Source organism: Leopardus geoffroyi, chromosome B1 (genome assembly GCF_018350155.1).
Source record: "Leopardus geoffroyi isolate Oge1 chromosome B1, O.geoffroyi_Oge1_pat1.0, whole genome shotgun sequence".
NCBI lineage: Eukaryota > Metazoa > Chordata > Mammalia > Carnivora > Felidae > Leopardus > Leopardus geoffroyi.
In genome coordinates this window covers 111,123,072-111,138,975 of record NC_059327.1, presented here as the reverse complement: position 1 = coordinate 111,138,975, position 15,904 = coordinate 111,123,072, and the positions used below count along the sequence as shown (strand labels likewise).

Sequence of the window (15,904 nt, the reverse complement as noted above, 5' to 3'; positions counted from 1 at the left end):
TCAGTAATCTCCACTTTTTTTTTTATTTTTTTTTAACGTTTATTTATTTTTTTGAGACAGAGAGAGACAGAGCATGAACAGGGGAGGGTCAGAGAGAGAGGGAGACACAGAATCTGAAACAGGCTCCAGGCTCTGAGCTGTCAGCACAGAGCCTGACGCGGGGCACGAACTCACGGACTGTGAGGTCATGACCTGAGCCGAAGTCGGATGCTCAACAGACTGAGCCACCCAGGTGCCCCAATAATCTCCACTTTTTAACAAGGCGATTGTTACATGCCAAAGTAGAGAATGACAGATTTACTAAAACAGAGCTGTTAGCATTAAATATGTATTATTAGAGATGTTTTTATGTATTGCGTCTAGATCATAGACACATACTTTTTTCTCTTTCTTATTTCAGTTACCAGAGGTATACATCAGTTTCCTGTCAGTAATAATAACTTATTAATTGATTGTTGCCCTAGGGTGGGGAATGGATGCCTTCCTAGATTTACTGTTGCCATTTTTGCATGTTGGTTTCTCTGATAACCTCCAACATTCACTACTTTGAGAATTTCTGGTCTTACGAGCTTGGGAGTTTTCTCTTAGAGTTTTGTTATCATTATCAATGAAATGAATTTGAGATTCAAAACTTTAGTCAAATGTTATAAATATGAAAGCAGAGAATATGGTTTTTAGCTTCCTGTTTTTATTTTTAAGCAGTTATGTTTGCATAATGAAAAATCTTAAATTGTTCTGATTTACTTAAAAAAATTTTAGTGAAATTTAGGGAACTTTGTACATGACCCACTTATATACTAACAATAGGTCTATAAAAGTAGGATGGCTCTTCTTTATTTTTAGATTCTTAAGAAGTTAATGAAAGTGACCACATTTTCTTTTCATTTTAAATGTCGGATTTAAATGTCTTTTAATTTTAAATAACCCCTAATATTTAGTGAACTTTTTATGAATAATAAAACAAATGCTTTATGAATAATACAAACATTTGTTTCTTCTAAAAGTGTACTAAAAGCCTATATTGCAAAGCAGCATTACATATAAAATCAGCATACTTTTAGATTCTAAGCCATACACAGAGTATTGGAATATGCACATCAGTGGTTTCAACTGCAGAACTGTAATCAGTTTAACTTGGAAGGAAGAGGAATTGAGGAAGATCTAAAAGATATTTATCTATGTTTGATCATAAATATATTTTGAAAGAGCTTAGTTATTGGAGTTAGATCATTTTATTTTGTTGTTGTTCTTTGGTATTCAGTCTTCAAAATCCAGTGTCTATTTGAAATATTCAGACTGAGTTCTCACTTCAGACTAGCCACATGTTAAGTGCTTGACAACCACACATAGGCTAGTGGCTATCGTGTTGAACAGTGCCTGTCTCTAAGATTACAGTACTTCATAGGATTATTGTGGAAAGGAAATGTATATAAAAATACATATAAAAACTAAGTTCATAAAAAAACAACAAAGTCCATACATGCATAATAATACCTGGCCCATTATAGACAATAAATGTCTCTCTTTGCTCTCCATTACAGTAATAGCTTGTTATACTTTGTTTTTTTGTAACATTATGCATACTAGGAATTTTCAAGTCAATATTTTTTTTTTTAAATTGAAGAAAGCAAAACGTTATTTCTTTAAGCCAAGTGATAGTAATCAAGAGCCAGGCCTTTGTGGGACGTTTGGGTGGCTCAGTTGGTTAAGCATCCAACTCTTGATTTTGGCTCAGGTCACGATATCATAGTTCATGAGTTCAAGCCTCACATCAGGCTCTGCACCATCAGTGTGGAGCCTGCTTGGGATTCTGTCTCCTCTCTGTGCCCCTCCCCCACTTGCTCTCTGTCTCTTTCTCAAAAATACATAAAAATAAACTTAAAAAAAAAGAGCCAGGCCTTTGCAATAGACATTGCTACTTTCAATCATTTTGTTTCTTATTTTTCTTTCTAAGATTTAACTTTCATCTAAGGTTGTTGGAATGTAATTTAATTGGTTGGTATCAAATTTCTGGTTTTAGACTGATCCTATTTCTTTGTATCTCATTTTCCACTGTTCTTTTTTAATGGTGCCTCTTATGTACAACTAGAACTTCATTCTTGAAGAAAATATTCTCAACTAGGACCTATGTACTGTAATGAAATATTCCTGCACAGGACTTGGGAGACCTGAAGATGACAAGTCCTGTGATTTTTCTGTGGCTAGTTTTGTTTTTCCATTAACACATAGTAATTTTTTTTTTAAGTTTATTTTGAGCGAGAGAGACGTGGGAGGGGCAGAGAGGAGAGAGAGAGGGAGAGAGAGAGAATTCCAAGCAGGCTCTGCACCGTCAGTGCAGAGCCCAAGGTGGGGCTCCAGCTCACTGTGAGATCACGACCTGAGCTAAAACCAACAGCCAGACACTTAGCTGACTGAGCCATCCAGGAGCCCCTAACACCTAGTAATTTTGTTTGAACAGTCACATCAGTGATTTCCCTTTGTCCCAGGCTCTTGCCCTCAGCTTTATTGGGTCAAATATAGAAAAACGGAAGGCGTATTTGGTAATTAAAAATGTAAAATATAACTGTCCAGAAAATGTATAGTACTTGTAGCTTCAGTTAAGCACATTCTTTCACTATGAGTAAATAATAGGGTGGAGGTTCTTAGCATAAATTCAGAAAAAGTTATACAATTCAAATAACCCATCACCATGGAGCACTACCTACCACTGGGTCCAGATAGCTCAGTTCCTTGAACCAGGGACTGTTCTGCAGATGGGCTTTGGATGAACTCTGCCAACATTTACTTCCCTGTTTTCTGCCCTTCCATTTCCTCCACTTTAACACATTCTTCTTTTAGATATTAACTACTTCTCTTTCCTTTACCCAGGAGCTATTCTTTTTCTTTAAGGTAATTTAGCTTGTCAAGGTAACAGATACATTGTGTGTTGCTTTTATAGTTTTAATTTTTGTTTTCTGTATTTCCAACTTTTTGAGAAATAGCTCATTCTTCCTTTTTTCCCCAAGAATAAGCTATACTTCTATTTCTCCACAGTGATTGGTAGTAAACTCCTTAAACACAATAGGCTTGTGTATGTATTAGTAATAGCATGAAGCATCTATATGGGAGGAAAAATCACTGGCATTGTATCTTTGTTCACAGCAAACCTTCCTTAGGATAGGAAAAGAAAACAAAGATTAATTTCCTGGGTTTGAAGCCAGGAAGAAAAGAATGGTGTTCTTAGTGATCTGGAATTGAGAAGTAGGCCCAGGGTTAATTATAGAAAAAGTATAAGGGGTTTGGGGACTGGCATTTATCTTAATGTGCTAGACTTGGAATTTGAATAGAGAATTCTCATCCAGACTCTTAACTATGTATGGATGTTAAGCGTAAGGCATCTAAAAACACCAGTCACCCCTTTTCTAGGTTGGTTTGAAACTTTATAATGAATTAGGCTGACAATACCTGAACCTACAGATCATCTTAGCATCAGTAAAAGTGAGGCAGACAAAAATAAAGTTCCTCATAATTTAGTTCAACAGCAAGTGCCATATTTGAAGAGTTCTTGCCTTAAAAAATTGCACTCAATTTAAATCAAATTATCAGTACACAGGAAATACAGAGGATAGAGGAAGCAAGCAGCACCAAGAGAAGAACAATCAGCCAAACCTAGAAATTGAGAAATTCTACAGGACAAGTGACGCAATTTCTCCAACACATCAGTGGCATGGGAAGAGGTGATGGTACAGCAAGGAGGGCTGTTACAGACTAAAAGAGGACTACAGAGGAAGTAGGGGGGTTGCAAGTTGGGGTGCGCCTGGATGACTCAGTTGGTTAGTGTCCAACTCTTGATTTCTGCTCAGGTCATGATCTCACAGCTCATGAGCCTGAACCCAGGCCGGGCTCCCGCACTGACAATACACAGCCTGCTTGGGAAAATGGTAACTTTTTTAAGTAGGGTAATGGGTACAAGGAGGTGTATATGTTCTCCTCCCTACTTTTGTGCATATTTGAAAATTGTCATGATAAAAGCTAAACAAACAAAAAAAAAAAAGTGTGGGGGGGATGCCAAAGAAATCTTTTTTTGTAAATTCTTAACTATTGAGAATCAACTCCAGAACCCTTCCCATGGCCTACAAAGGCCTGTGGTCTGACCCTGGCTGTTTCTCAGACCTCATATCTTTTTCTCCCCACTCCAGCCATTCATTCAGGTCCCCCACTTACGTAGAATATGCAAAGAACAATTTGCCTCAGAGCTTGTTTGTATTTGTCTTTCTTCTGCTTAGAATTCTTTTCCTCCAGTTATCTAGCTGGCTTTCTTGGGGGATCTTTGTTCCAATTTTGCTTTAACCGAAAGTCCTACCCTGACCACCCTACATAAAATAACCTCCCTCTCCTGGTCACTATCTTTGCTTACTCTGAAGTATTTACTTTTTCCTAGCATTTCCCACCATTTGCTTATTGTCATTCATGTTAGCTGCAAGGTGGTAGGGTCTTTATCAGTTTTACTGACAGTTGTATTGCCAGCACTTTGGAACCATGCCAAGCACTTAGTTACATACTCAATAAATATTTATGAAATAAAAATATAAACACTTGAGGTCACATTTAATAAAACAGGTATGATTTTCTTCTCTGCAGTTGTTCTACTTACCTTTCACTTGTATTATCATCTTTTTTTTTTTTAATGTTTATTTAATTAGTTCGGGAGAGAGACTTAGAGCATGAGCAGGGGAGGGGCAGATAGGGAGGGAGACACAGAATCTGAAGCAGGCTCCAGGCTCCGAGCTGTCAGCACAGAGCCCAACGCCGGGCTTGAACGCATGAACAGCAAGACCTGAGCTGAAGTCGGAGGCTTAACCGGCTGAGCCACCCAGACCCCCTCACTTGTATTATCATCTTTACCTAGAAGTAGGTAGTAGAGGATTGTGAAGAACCTCACTCCTTATTCTAACACAACACTTCAAGGGGCGCCTGGGCGGCTCAGTCGGTTAAGCATCTGACTTTGGCTCGGGTGATGATCTCACAGTTTGTGGGTTCAAGCCCTGGGACAGGTTCTGTGCTGACAGCTCAGAGCCTGGAGCCTGCTTCAGATTCCATGTCTCCCTCTCTCTCTATCCCTTCCCCGCTTGCACTCTGTCTCTCTCTCTCTCTCTCTCTCTCTCTCTCTCTCCAAAATGAATAAACATTAAAATATTTTAAATAAATAAAATAACACTTCAAGGTAGAAAATCAGGGCACTTTATTACAGGAAACCCTGAAAAAGTTATATTCCAGATGTATTAAACTTTTAGGCATCCAATAATATGTAAAGATTTTAATTTAAATTTCTTTCATGTACCACTTAAGTAATGGAGAGCTCTCTCAAATCTGAGATGCTACTTTCAAGCAGTCGGCTTTCTAATTACTTTAAAATGTATATTACAATATTTCTCGACTTCTTTTTGGATAAAACTCTTCTAATAAAAAATGTTGCCCCTGAGTTTGCCAAATTGAGTATTTAACCTATTAGTATAATCTTGGCATTTATGATAGTAGGAATCAATATATGCCTTTTGTGAATAAAAACATTTAAGTTTTCTTTTTAAAAACAGATTAGATTGAGACCTTTAATCTAAGTTTTCTTTTTAAAAACAGATTAGATTGAGACCTTTAATCTAAGTTTTCTTTTTAAAAACAGATTAGATTGTAGGTCTCAATCTAATCTGTTTTTAAAAAGAAAACTTAAATGTTTTTTCACTTGCTTTGCTTTTCTTTATACCTTTCATCTTAATTGTTGTGTTTTATTTTGGTTTTAGGGTTTTTTTTTTTTTTCTATTAACTTGCTCTTTTGCCATTCTATCATATAGACTTATGTTTATTTATTAGTCAGGACTTTGTGGGGACAGAAATCCAGATCAAACTATCTTAGGCAAAAGGTAGAATTTCTTATAAGGATACTAGATTTATCAAGTACTAGCAAAACCATGGGCAGAGCAGGGATGCCCCTGATCCTTAGGGATGACTTCAACACTGTCAGAACATTCTTTTGATTGGTTTCATTCCTCTTTGAAGATTTTCAGAAGCATAACTCCTAGCATCTCCCTAGAGCTCTCAGGAAGATATTATATCTCTCTGCTCAGTTTCCATATGACCCTGAACCAATCACATGAGTCTGGGGTTTGACTATGGTCTAGTTTGGTCAGAAAATCAGGGAGTTAGAGTCATGCAAAAGCACATCCTCACTAAAGTTAAATGTGGACAGAAAGCACAGAAAAGTGAGACATTTACAACAGTCAGCACCTTGGGCTTCTCTTAAAGTTAGGGGTGTATCTGTATATAATTGGAATAAAACACAGTGTTTTGCTATCTAATACAAGCATAGTACAATTACTTCCCTTGGTTTGGACAGTATACCACTTAGCTTTAGGTTTTGCTTCAGCAGTGAAGTCACATTGATAGTCTATAATGAGATACTTAGTATTACTGAACTTTATTATTCAGTTACACCATCGCAGTAAGCCTGGAAGGAGAAGTAGATTAATCAGAGATAGATTCTTCATTCAGGGAAGAGAGTGATGGTTGCAGGGAGAGAGCATACAGTACTTGAAGTATGTATCCTAATACCAGAACACAGCGCTATTCAAAGGCTCAACTCATTTCTGTTTTTGTTTGAGAAATGGGGAAAATAGAAGAATGGGGACACTACATGCTTAGAGAATTAAGGGTATTTTGTTTGTTCTGGGTGTGTTCCATAAATTATTAGATCTGTAAAATGACAATTCCAAGTCCTCTGTTTTTTATTAATTATCTCTTAATGGGCAATAAAAGTGCTTTGCATCTGTTAGCAAATAAAGATTGTACTAAGAGAAATGGGACCTATGATTTCACTGTTTTTTATTCTTTATAATAGTAAAAATTTTATCATGATAATATAGCATTCATTCCCTTTCACTAAACCTGTCTCCCTTTCACACATACATAAACACATAATACTCACAAAGCATTCTGACCTATCCTAACCCCAGGATTCTTCTCATCTTTTAAAGGATCCTTTCTGTCCAAGGATCCATTAAAAACCCTCAGTGTGACTTTTGGTCTCTGTGGGGGCATGAAGTCCTCTCCTCCATTAATTTAAGCAGCTATAACACGAACCACATTATAAGTGAAAGTCTTATAATCTCCTGGCATTTCCAGTAGTAAAGAAGTTTGGGTGTCTCTGCCCTATACCAACTTTCATACTATAATAGAGGACAGAAACATAGTTAATAGAGTGTGGACATGTTCTTGGAGCAGATATAACAAAGGAGTTTCTTGTTTGATAACCTGTAAATTTCACTAATAGGAGCAGAAGAGAATGATTAAAATTTATATGGGCATGGAAAGAATAAAAAGTGCCTAACTTTGTATAAACATGGATTCCATAATCCAGAGACAACCACTCTTAGCATATTGGCATATATCTTTCCAGATTTATGTTGTTTTGCATATGTTTTCGAAAATTGGAGACATACTCTTATACATTGTTTAACACATCAATATTTTAACATACTTTCCTTGATACAATAACAATAATGAGATGAGTGTTAAAATTTAATTGTATTCTATGTAGTAAATACAATAAATTAATTTGTTATTACAGGTTGAGTAAATAGTGGTGTCGGTAGATAAATGTTGGTTGAACACTTTTAAACTCATAAGAAAATCTGGGAAATGTTTTTATAGAAGTGTGTTTATGTCACTACATTGGCTCAGTTTTAGTATTAATTGTGATTTTTAAAGTTTTTCTGCTTTTCTTCTCAGATCCAAGTATTTTAGAACATGCTCAAGAGGTGAGCACTTAACTATAGAGGTAAGTAAGTCTTGAATCTGATTGGATAAAAGTCCCTTCAGGAAGGCAGAAGGGACATTTTTCTTTTCATTAAGGGCCCTAGATTTAGTATGGACTTGTTATATTTCCATATTATTGATGCCAATGAAAAGGAAAAGAATTGGGGTGGGGAGGGGAGGGGTGAATAGGGCGAAGTTTGCAGAAGATTACGGTCCTGTTCTTCTAACAGAATTGCTATTTCTACTAAGAAGTGGTGTTTTGTTTTTTGTCTTTTTTTTCACAGTGCACAATTCAAAGAGAGGGTACTCTTGCGCAGTTACAATGGCTCAGTAGGCAGTGATTCTAGACATAGATGGTTGGCCTGCCCCAGTAAAGAAGTACAGCAGGATCAAAGCAGAAAGCTGACTTTAAGCAACTCCACAGGATGAATCACTGAGTTTCTTATTCTTCGTGTGTAAAATATAATAATAGAATCTATTCAGTCCCTGCTATGTCCCACCTACTCCACCATAGTTTATAAATGTCATCACACATAATTCTTAATGTAGTTCTGCTGAATGGGTGGCCGTCATCCCATTTTATGGATGAGAATGAGAGGATTAGACAGGTGAAGAAGTTGGGCTTTGTTACAGCCCATAAATGGCAGAACCTAAATCCAGTCCAAAACTGCCTGGCTTCAAAGGTTGAACACTGTACGTCACTGCCTTCTATATTAAATAAGGAAGCAAGTAAACCAGAAATTAGTTTTTTTAAAAAAATCACAAACCAAAAAACAAACCAAAAAAAAGTTCAAGATAATAATTTTAAACAATTTTAAGTCACTTCTTTAAAAAAAATTTTTTTGAAAAAAAAATTTTTTTTTGAACGTTTATTATTGAGAGACAGAGAGAAACAGAGCATGAGCATGGAAGGGGCAGAGAGAGGAGAAGACACAGAATCCAAAGCGGGCTCCAGGCTCTGAGCTGTTAGCACAGAGTGGGTCTCAAACTCACAAACCGCGAGATCATGACCTAAGCCGAAGTCGGACACTTAACCGACTGAGCCATCCAGGTGCCCCAAGTCACTTCTTTAAATTCTTGTCATTCTACACCTTTTAAATGCATTGTTTTCTTGATTTTAATCATGTTAATATTTAATAATAAATAATGTTAACAATAAAACTTTTTTCTTTTGGTGGTTATCAAATTATTTATATTTTAAATACAAATATTTTAGTAATACAGTTTAGTAGTAATGACTTTCATTTAGTCATTGGATATAATACTGTTCATCACATCATCAGCAAATTGTTTACTTTCCTGTCTGTAGAAAGACAGACACTATATTTGAGAGCAGTAAATACCATTTGGTAGATTTTCAGTAAACAGTTAATGAATAGATGAATAAATATAAACATTATAAGATAAATTCTTATTTGGGTATCTTTTAAGTCCCTGTTTCTTGAGTAAATTCTCCTTCTTATGACATTAAATTTTTTTTGAATTCAAGTGGAAAATTCTGGTAGTATGGGTTTAAAACCCCCATATGAAATAATTCAGGTGAAATAGTTTATAAGTTTTAAAAGGTTTCTGATTTATGAAGAAAATTGCTATGATTCTCCTTTTTCTTTTTCATATAAATCATAAATAACAGTATATACTTATCTTGGCTATCTTATAGGACTGTTGAATATATCAAATGAACTAGTGTATAAAGGGATACATGACTCAAATATCTTAAAAGTATAAAGGTATATTATTTTTGAAGTGAAAAAGTGACAATTTTTTATGAGGTATGTACCTTAGAAAAATATCCCCCCTAACACTTGCTTTCTTGTTCTTTCAGTTTGAGAATCTAGTAGAAAGTGATGAAGTAAGTATTTCCACAGTAGTGCAAAACCCATATTTGTTCTCATGAATCATCGCATTAATCCTAGGTTTTATTTAAAAAATGTTTATTTTATTGTCTTTCAGGATTATTATTTTTTGGTTTTTATTTTTACTTCTTAGTCCCTAATTATGTCCTTTTACCAATTTATATTAGCATATCATTCAGAATTTTCTCATGTGTAACATATATAATACTATATATATGGTATATTACATATAGTTTTATATGTTGGTTTCATGTATTTTATATATATAAATATATATCATATTTTAAAGCATGCTATAGAACTCAAGGAACTTTAAAAAGGATATTTCTAACCTCTTGCCATTAGGTAGGTAAAATTCTTCAACAACCCAAGGTAGATCCATTCTTTAACCATAGTTTTCATAGATTTCTGAGGGTAGAATTTATGCATGCCCATTCTATAATCACTTTCTGACTTTAGCCATTGTCTTTTTTATCAGTTATTCTTTTTGTTGACTTTTTGCATTTCATCTCATCTAAAACTTAAATTTAAGATGCATTCGAAGTACAGAAGTGTAAAAATATGAAAAAAGTTCAGTGTAGAATTAATGAACTGTGGTGTATATTTCTTATGCACTGGTTATAGTTAGAAGAGCTTTAGATCGTGAGCTAAACTTCAGTTTCACTAAACTAATTATATGAGTTTGTGCAAGTTACTAAACCTCCCTTGGGCAAACTTTATACAACTCTAAAATGAGTTCTACTATAAGAACACTGAGAGCTCTGACCTTTTATCACTTTTTGTTGCTAAGGAAAAAGGAAAATGTATCAAACTAAATTTAAATTATCCTTTAGCCCAACATTTCCCAGTGTGTATGGAATACTAGTTTCAGAATGTAAATTAACATGGTAAAGGTTCTGAGAACTGTTAGGAGAACTGTTAAGAAAATTATTTAAACCTATTCAACTCAGCATTTCCCAAATTAATTTGGGTATGATTCCTTTTTTCAGATAATAATACATATTTATTATCCTCTGATAGAACACATTTGGGAAACTAGCGTACCCTTCGTTTCCCAGTAAAATTTCTCCCAAATACATTTATGTTTCATAGAACCCAGTCTCTTTCCCATTTCAAGTCATTTTAATTCCATGTTATTTTTTAAGATAAGTGTAAGCAGGGGCGCCTGGGTGGCGCAGTCGGTTAAGCGTCCGACTTCAGCCAGGTCACGATCTCGCGGTCCGTGAGTTCGAGCCCCGCATCGGGCTCTGGGCTGATGGCTCGGGGCCTGGAGCCTGTTTCCGATTCTGTGTCTCCCTCTCTCTCTCTGCCCCTCCCCCGTTCATGCTCTGTCTCTCTCTGTCCCAAAAATAAAAAAATAAACGTTGAAAAAAAAAAAATTTAAAAAAAAAGATAAGTGTAAGCAAACACTTTACATAATATTTTTAAAGTTTCTAAACTCTAGAAGTGCTAAATGTAAGAGTCCTTTCAACCTTTATTGCATCATACTGCTTTTCAAAAGAATGTGGTTCCATGTGTTTTCCTAAGATGCTTTTTGTTTGGTTGAGTTTTTTGTTTGCTTTTGTTTTTCCTAACTGGTCTTCTCCCCTTCTGTGTCATGTTTTGTGTTTGGTTTAGTTGAACATCACCCTGTTTTGTGGTGCTGTTTCTTATCAGCACCTGTTTCCTGTTGTTATTTGCCCATATATGTTAACTATCACATGTGAATAGCTTAAGTGTGTAAGAAAGATGCATAAATTCAAATCAGTTTTGTAAGTAGTTCTGGTTTACTTTGGAGGAAAAAAAAAAACTATAGGTAATTTCATAACCGAGTGAAGAAAAAAAACAAAAACAATTCATTCTCATCATTTGCGGTAGTTATGTCCTATAAAGTTGCCGTAAATGCTGAATTATTGAATACCAACTGGAAATTACTCTTAGGAAAAATGGAGAGTTAGATTCCTGTAAGCTTCTAGCCACAACATTTTCATCACCCAATCAGTAAATTACCTTGTTTTAGATTTCTGTTTTACACCTTATTTTAATATATATTACTGATTCATTAACATTGAACTCATGGCCAACAGCATTGTAAGTCATGTCTGAACAGAAGCCTATCCAACACACACATTTTTTCCATAAGGCTTGCCACAGTCTTCATGTGACTAGGAATATTAGACAGCACTTCAGCACCATACAGTGAAATCACCAACAATACACAAACAGGCAAAAAACATGGCACTCAGTAGACTGTAAAGAGGACAGTAGGAGAACTGAAACAAGAAGGCAGAGCATCGCTATGTTCTACCTCAACTGGGAAGGTGCATATCGAGCAACTCGAAGTTTTTTGCTGCTCTGTGAAAGTCTGTTCATGATGACAAAAGTGCAGGGGTTATTAGTTTTTTTTTGTTAAAATACATTTTAGCCTTATAGGTAAATTTGCAAATATGGAATCTACAAAGAATGAAGATCAACTGTGAATGAAGAAGGCATAGAAAGTATATTGTCTAGTACCATCCTGACCCCAGAAGTTCATTTGGTATAGAATATATATTTGTTAGAAAAAGTTAAGAGGGGCGCCTGGGTGGCTCAGTCGTTGGGTGTCCGACTTCGGCTCGGGTCATGATCTCGCGGTTCATGAGTTCGAGCCCCACATCGGGCTCTGTGCTGACAGCTCAGAGCCTGGAGCCTGTTTCGGATTCTGTGTCTCCCTCTCTCTCTGACCCTCCCCCGTTCATGCTGTCTCTCCCTGTCTCAAAAATAAATAAACATTAAAAAAAAAAAAAGTTAAGAAATGTCCAATAATTAGTTAATATAAATTAAGCTAAATATTTAATTTTGCTTTTGAGAAATAGTAAAATTTTAAAGCTTTTTGTTTAAAACACTCTTAATAATAAAATTTGTTTACATGATAAAAATAGATAAGCAGAAAATATTTTGATTAAATAAAAAATTTGTTGAATTGCCTCACATAGAATTCATCTAGTGAAATTTCTTTAATTGTTTAATTTTTGTACAGGGGGAAAGTCCAGGAAGCAGTCATAGGTAAGTAAAGCTTTTTTTTTTTTTTTTTTTTAATATAATGTCTGTGTGAATCATAAGAAGCTCCCTAAGAAGCGAGGCTCTGTCATTTGCTTGCTTTGAGGGATTGAACAGTTTACGTTTTAGGACCTTAGTTTTCTCTTTCTGTAAGATTGAGACAAATAATAATGTCTCAAACTGTTGATTTGAACATTAAGGAATTGAATGTACATGATTACCTAGTGCTCTCCTATTGAACCTAAGTCGTGTATATTGTAGTTTTTAATAAACTATTTAATATTAATAATTACATTTCCTTGAATTTTTAAAATGTGATCGCCCTTTTTCTTCCTCATGACATTCTAAAGTTTGTTTTATTAATAAGGTTAACTAGAACGTTGATACTTCAATTTGTTTAAAAAGCCTCTTTAGATTCTTCCTGAGCTACTTGAAAAAGAACCATCTATCTTTAACTCAAGAGTTCTTAATATCAAGAGAATATTTTCATATACTGTTTCATATTTTGAATGAATGTTCTTTATCTTTTTTAGTTTAGCAAACATTAGGCAACTATCATGTGGCACTATACCAGGCACTGGGATTAAAAAATCAAACATGATTCTCTCCATTAGAAGAAAGAATATCCTGGTCTAAGAGGTAGTTTGTGTAGATGACTAATTTCAACATAAGATGGGGAAAGAGATTAATTAGCAGTTATAAAACACGCAGGGAAAATGCAGGAGAGACCCTTTGCCTAAAATGTGTGAGAAGAGGTGTGTTGTGGTAGACTTCTTTAAGATGACACTTAGGTCAATCCTGGGAGTGTTGGCTAGTGATGACTATCCAGAGGAGGAGAGCATTCCAGACAGAAGAAATTGCACGAACAAAGGGGGTTGACAGGAAAGAGTTACAAGAGAATTTTGTGGAGGGATGGATATGTTTGTATCTTCCTTTGTGTTGAAGTTATATGAGTGTATACAGTTGTCAAAACTCTTAAGTGAAATAACACTTGAAATTTGTATTTTATGTGAGACCTCAAAAAGAAAACTTAAAAAAAAAAAAGCCCCAGGCAGAAGTTAGGGCTAGAGGAACAGAAGTAGGAGACATTACCTTATACTGATGGTTAAAACCGTGATCATTATCAAGATCACCAACCCGAGATTGGGACCAGGAGGAAGTGGGTTGGTTGGAGTGTGTGGAGAGAGAGCAACGGTCTGAGAACTGAATAGGCAAACACTAGAAGAGGATTCTGAAGACAACCAAGACTCAGTGGGCAAAAACAATTAAAAGAACATGGTGGACATAATCTGTCTTTATCTCATTTCCCTCGTGTGTATCATCTCTGTCTCTACCTGCTAATGTTGATGTGAGGATTGAAATTAATTAATATACATAAAGCACATTGAAGAGAACCTGATACAAATTAAGTGCTAGATGTGCTATCAGTGTACATTTAGTTTCATGAATTTTGGCTGAAATGGGAAGGAGAGGGAACAGTAACTAGAAATCAATATAGGTAAAATGAAGATTTTTCCTTCTTCTTTTTTTTTCTTCCTTCCCTTCACATGGAAGAAAGGTAAAGACAGATAAAAAGTAGGGTGAAGCTGAAAGAGAGGTGCTAATTAATAGGCAATGTCCCAGGGAATGCCCTGGAGTGGGGGAGGGAGGGTGGCATCCATGTCGAATGAATCAAGAGTAGAAGTATAGCAGATGACCTTGAACAAGTTAAGGAATGCCAGCTCTTCAGAGGATTGAGGGAAGAATAGAGAGGATAGACTTAAGTAAGAGGTGAGGTGGCAAGAAGTTGAAGGAATTGCTGGTTGATATCCTCATATCTCAGAGTGGGATGAAGTTAACTTCTGAGAGAAAAGAGTTTAAATGCGGAACTTAAGGAGCACTTGAAGATTTGAAGTATAGCTTAAGATGTGAGAGGTAGTTGATCATGTCTAAGAAAAGGGTTATTGCTAGGGACTGAGAACCAGATAGGTGGTAGATTTTCTTTAGCAGCTCTCAGGAGAAAGGGCTAATCATAGAAGTGATCCAAGGTCAGAAAGTAAGCTGAGTGAATATGGTATTATGATAGGAATGCAAGAAGGTGTGTATGTTGGTAAGAAAGTACTTCAAATTTGCCATGGTGTCCACATTGGTTGTATGTGAAGTATGGCCAGGTAATCAGCATAGGTTGACGAGGAGAAAAGGGAAGGATCAAGGGCCTATGGTGACCAGACTGACTGATTGGCCAGGATAAATCGGGAGGGTATTGGGTATGAGAGTTAACAGTCCTAGAATGAATGGTAAGAGGGCTATCAAAGCATAGCTTTATGCTTTATGGTGACTATTTTGGGATATGGTCAGATGGCTGAAGCAGAGCCAAAGTGAAGGTAAATGGAGTCCACATATCTTAAAAGTGGTTGTAGTGCTAAAAAATAATCTGAGAATATATCATCCTATTCAACATATATACCAAATTATAGCAAGTGTTAGAATGTATGCCTTTTTACTCTTAACAATTGAAATTATAGCATCAAATTGCTTTAATACGTTTTGGACAGTAAAATTTTAGTATTTCTCTGGTTTGTGAGTTTTTTATTTGGACTTGAACTCGTCAGAAGTATTTTTTCTTTTCTTTCTTTTTCTCCCTCATTTTTCTCTGTAGACCTCTTACTGAGGAAGAAATTGTTAACCTAAGAGAGAGGCATTATGATTCTATTGCTGAAAAACAGAAAGATCTTGATATGAAAATTCAAAAAGAGGTAAATAGTCTTTTATGTTGCTTGAGTATGTGTTCTCATAAAGCTTCAGTTTATAGTATGGAGAAAGTTGTCATTAATATAGGGCATATGAACAGTCACTGAACCTATATTTAGATATTATACAGATGAAAATTATTTAAAAGTAAGAGAAGAACAAAAAGTAAAAGAATAATGTTCCAGTCTATTATAGTTTCTTTTATTTTGATTTAATTGATCAGAAATCATATGCTGCCAAAAATGAAGATAATACATTCTTCTAAAAAATAACATCTTAATTCACAAGTAGAGACTCTGGCAAGATACATGTATTTTTGTGTTTAAAACCAACTTTTAAAAACTACTCTGTTTCACAATAAGTATTTTTTAAGTCTTTTTGTTTGTCTTGGATTTATTTATTCTTAGTAAGTGAACCATAAACTATAATCCTAAATGTTATATTTATTTTAATGTGTTGATGGAAATGGCCTATAATTATAGTTTTGCTAATCAGTAAGTGGAATTAGTCAT

At 35.3% G+C, this 15,904-nt stretch overlaps 1 protein-coding gene across 2 annotated transcripts in view; it reads left to right on the top strand.

Moving 5' to 3' along the window:
* The window catches only part of AP1AR (adaptor related protein complex 1 associated regulatory protein), a 39,766-nt gene that overhangs the window by 15,060 nt on the left and 8,802 nt on the right, over window positions 1–15,904 (top strand). For both annotated transcript variants that reach the window (XM_045470225.1, XM_045470214.1), the window contains exons 2-5: window positions 7,762–7,810; window positions 9,614–9,640; window positions 12,643–12,668; window positions 15,301–15,397. In XM_045470225.1, the coding sequence (XP_045326181.1) occupies window positions 7,762–7,810; window positions 9,614–9,640; window positions 12,643–12,668; window positions 15,301–15,397 (199 nt within the window). The remainder of the gene's footprint in view (window positions 1–7,761; window positions 7,811–9,613; window positions 9,641–12,642; window positions 12,669–15,300; window positions 15,398–15,904) is intronic.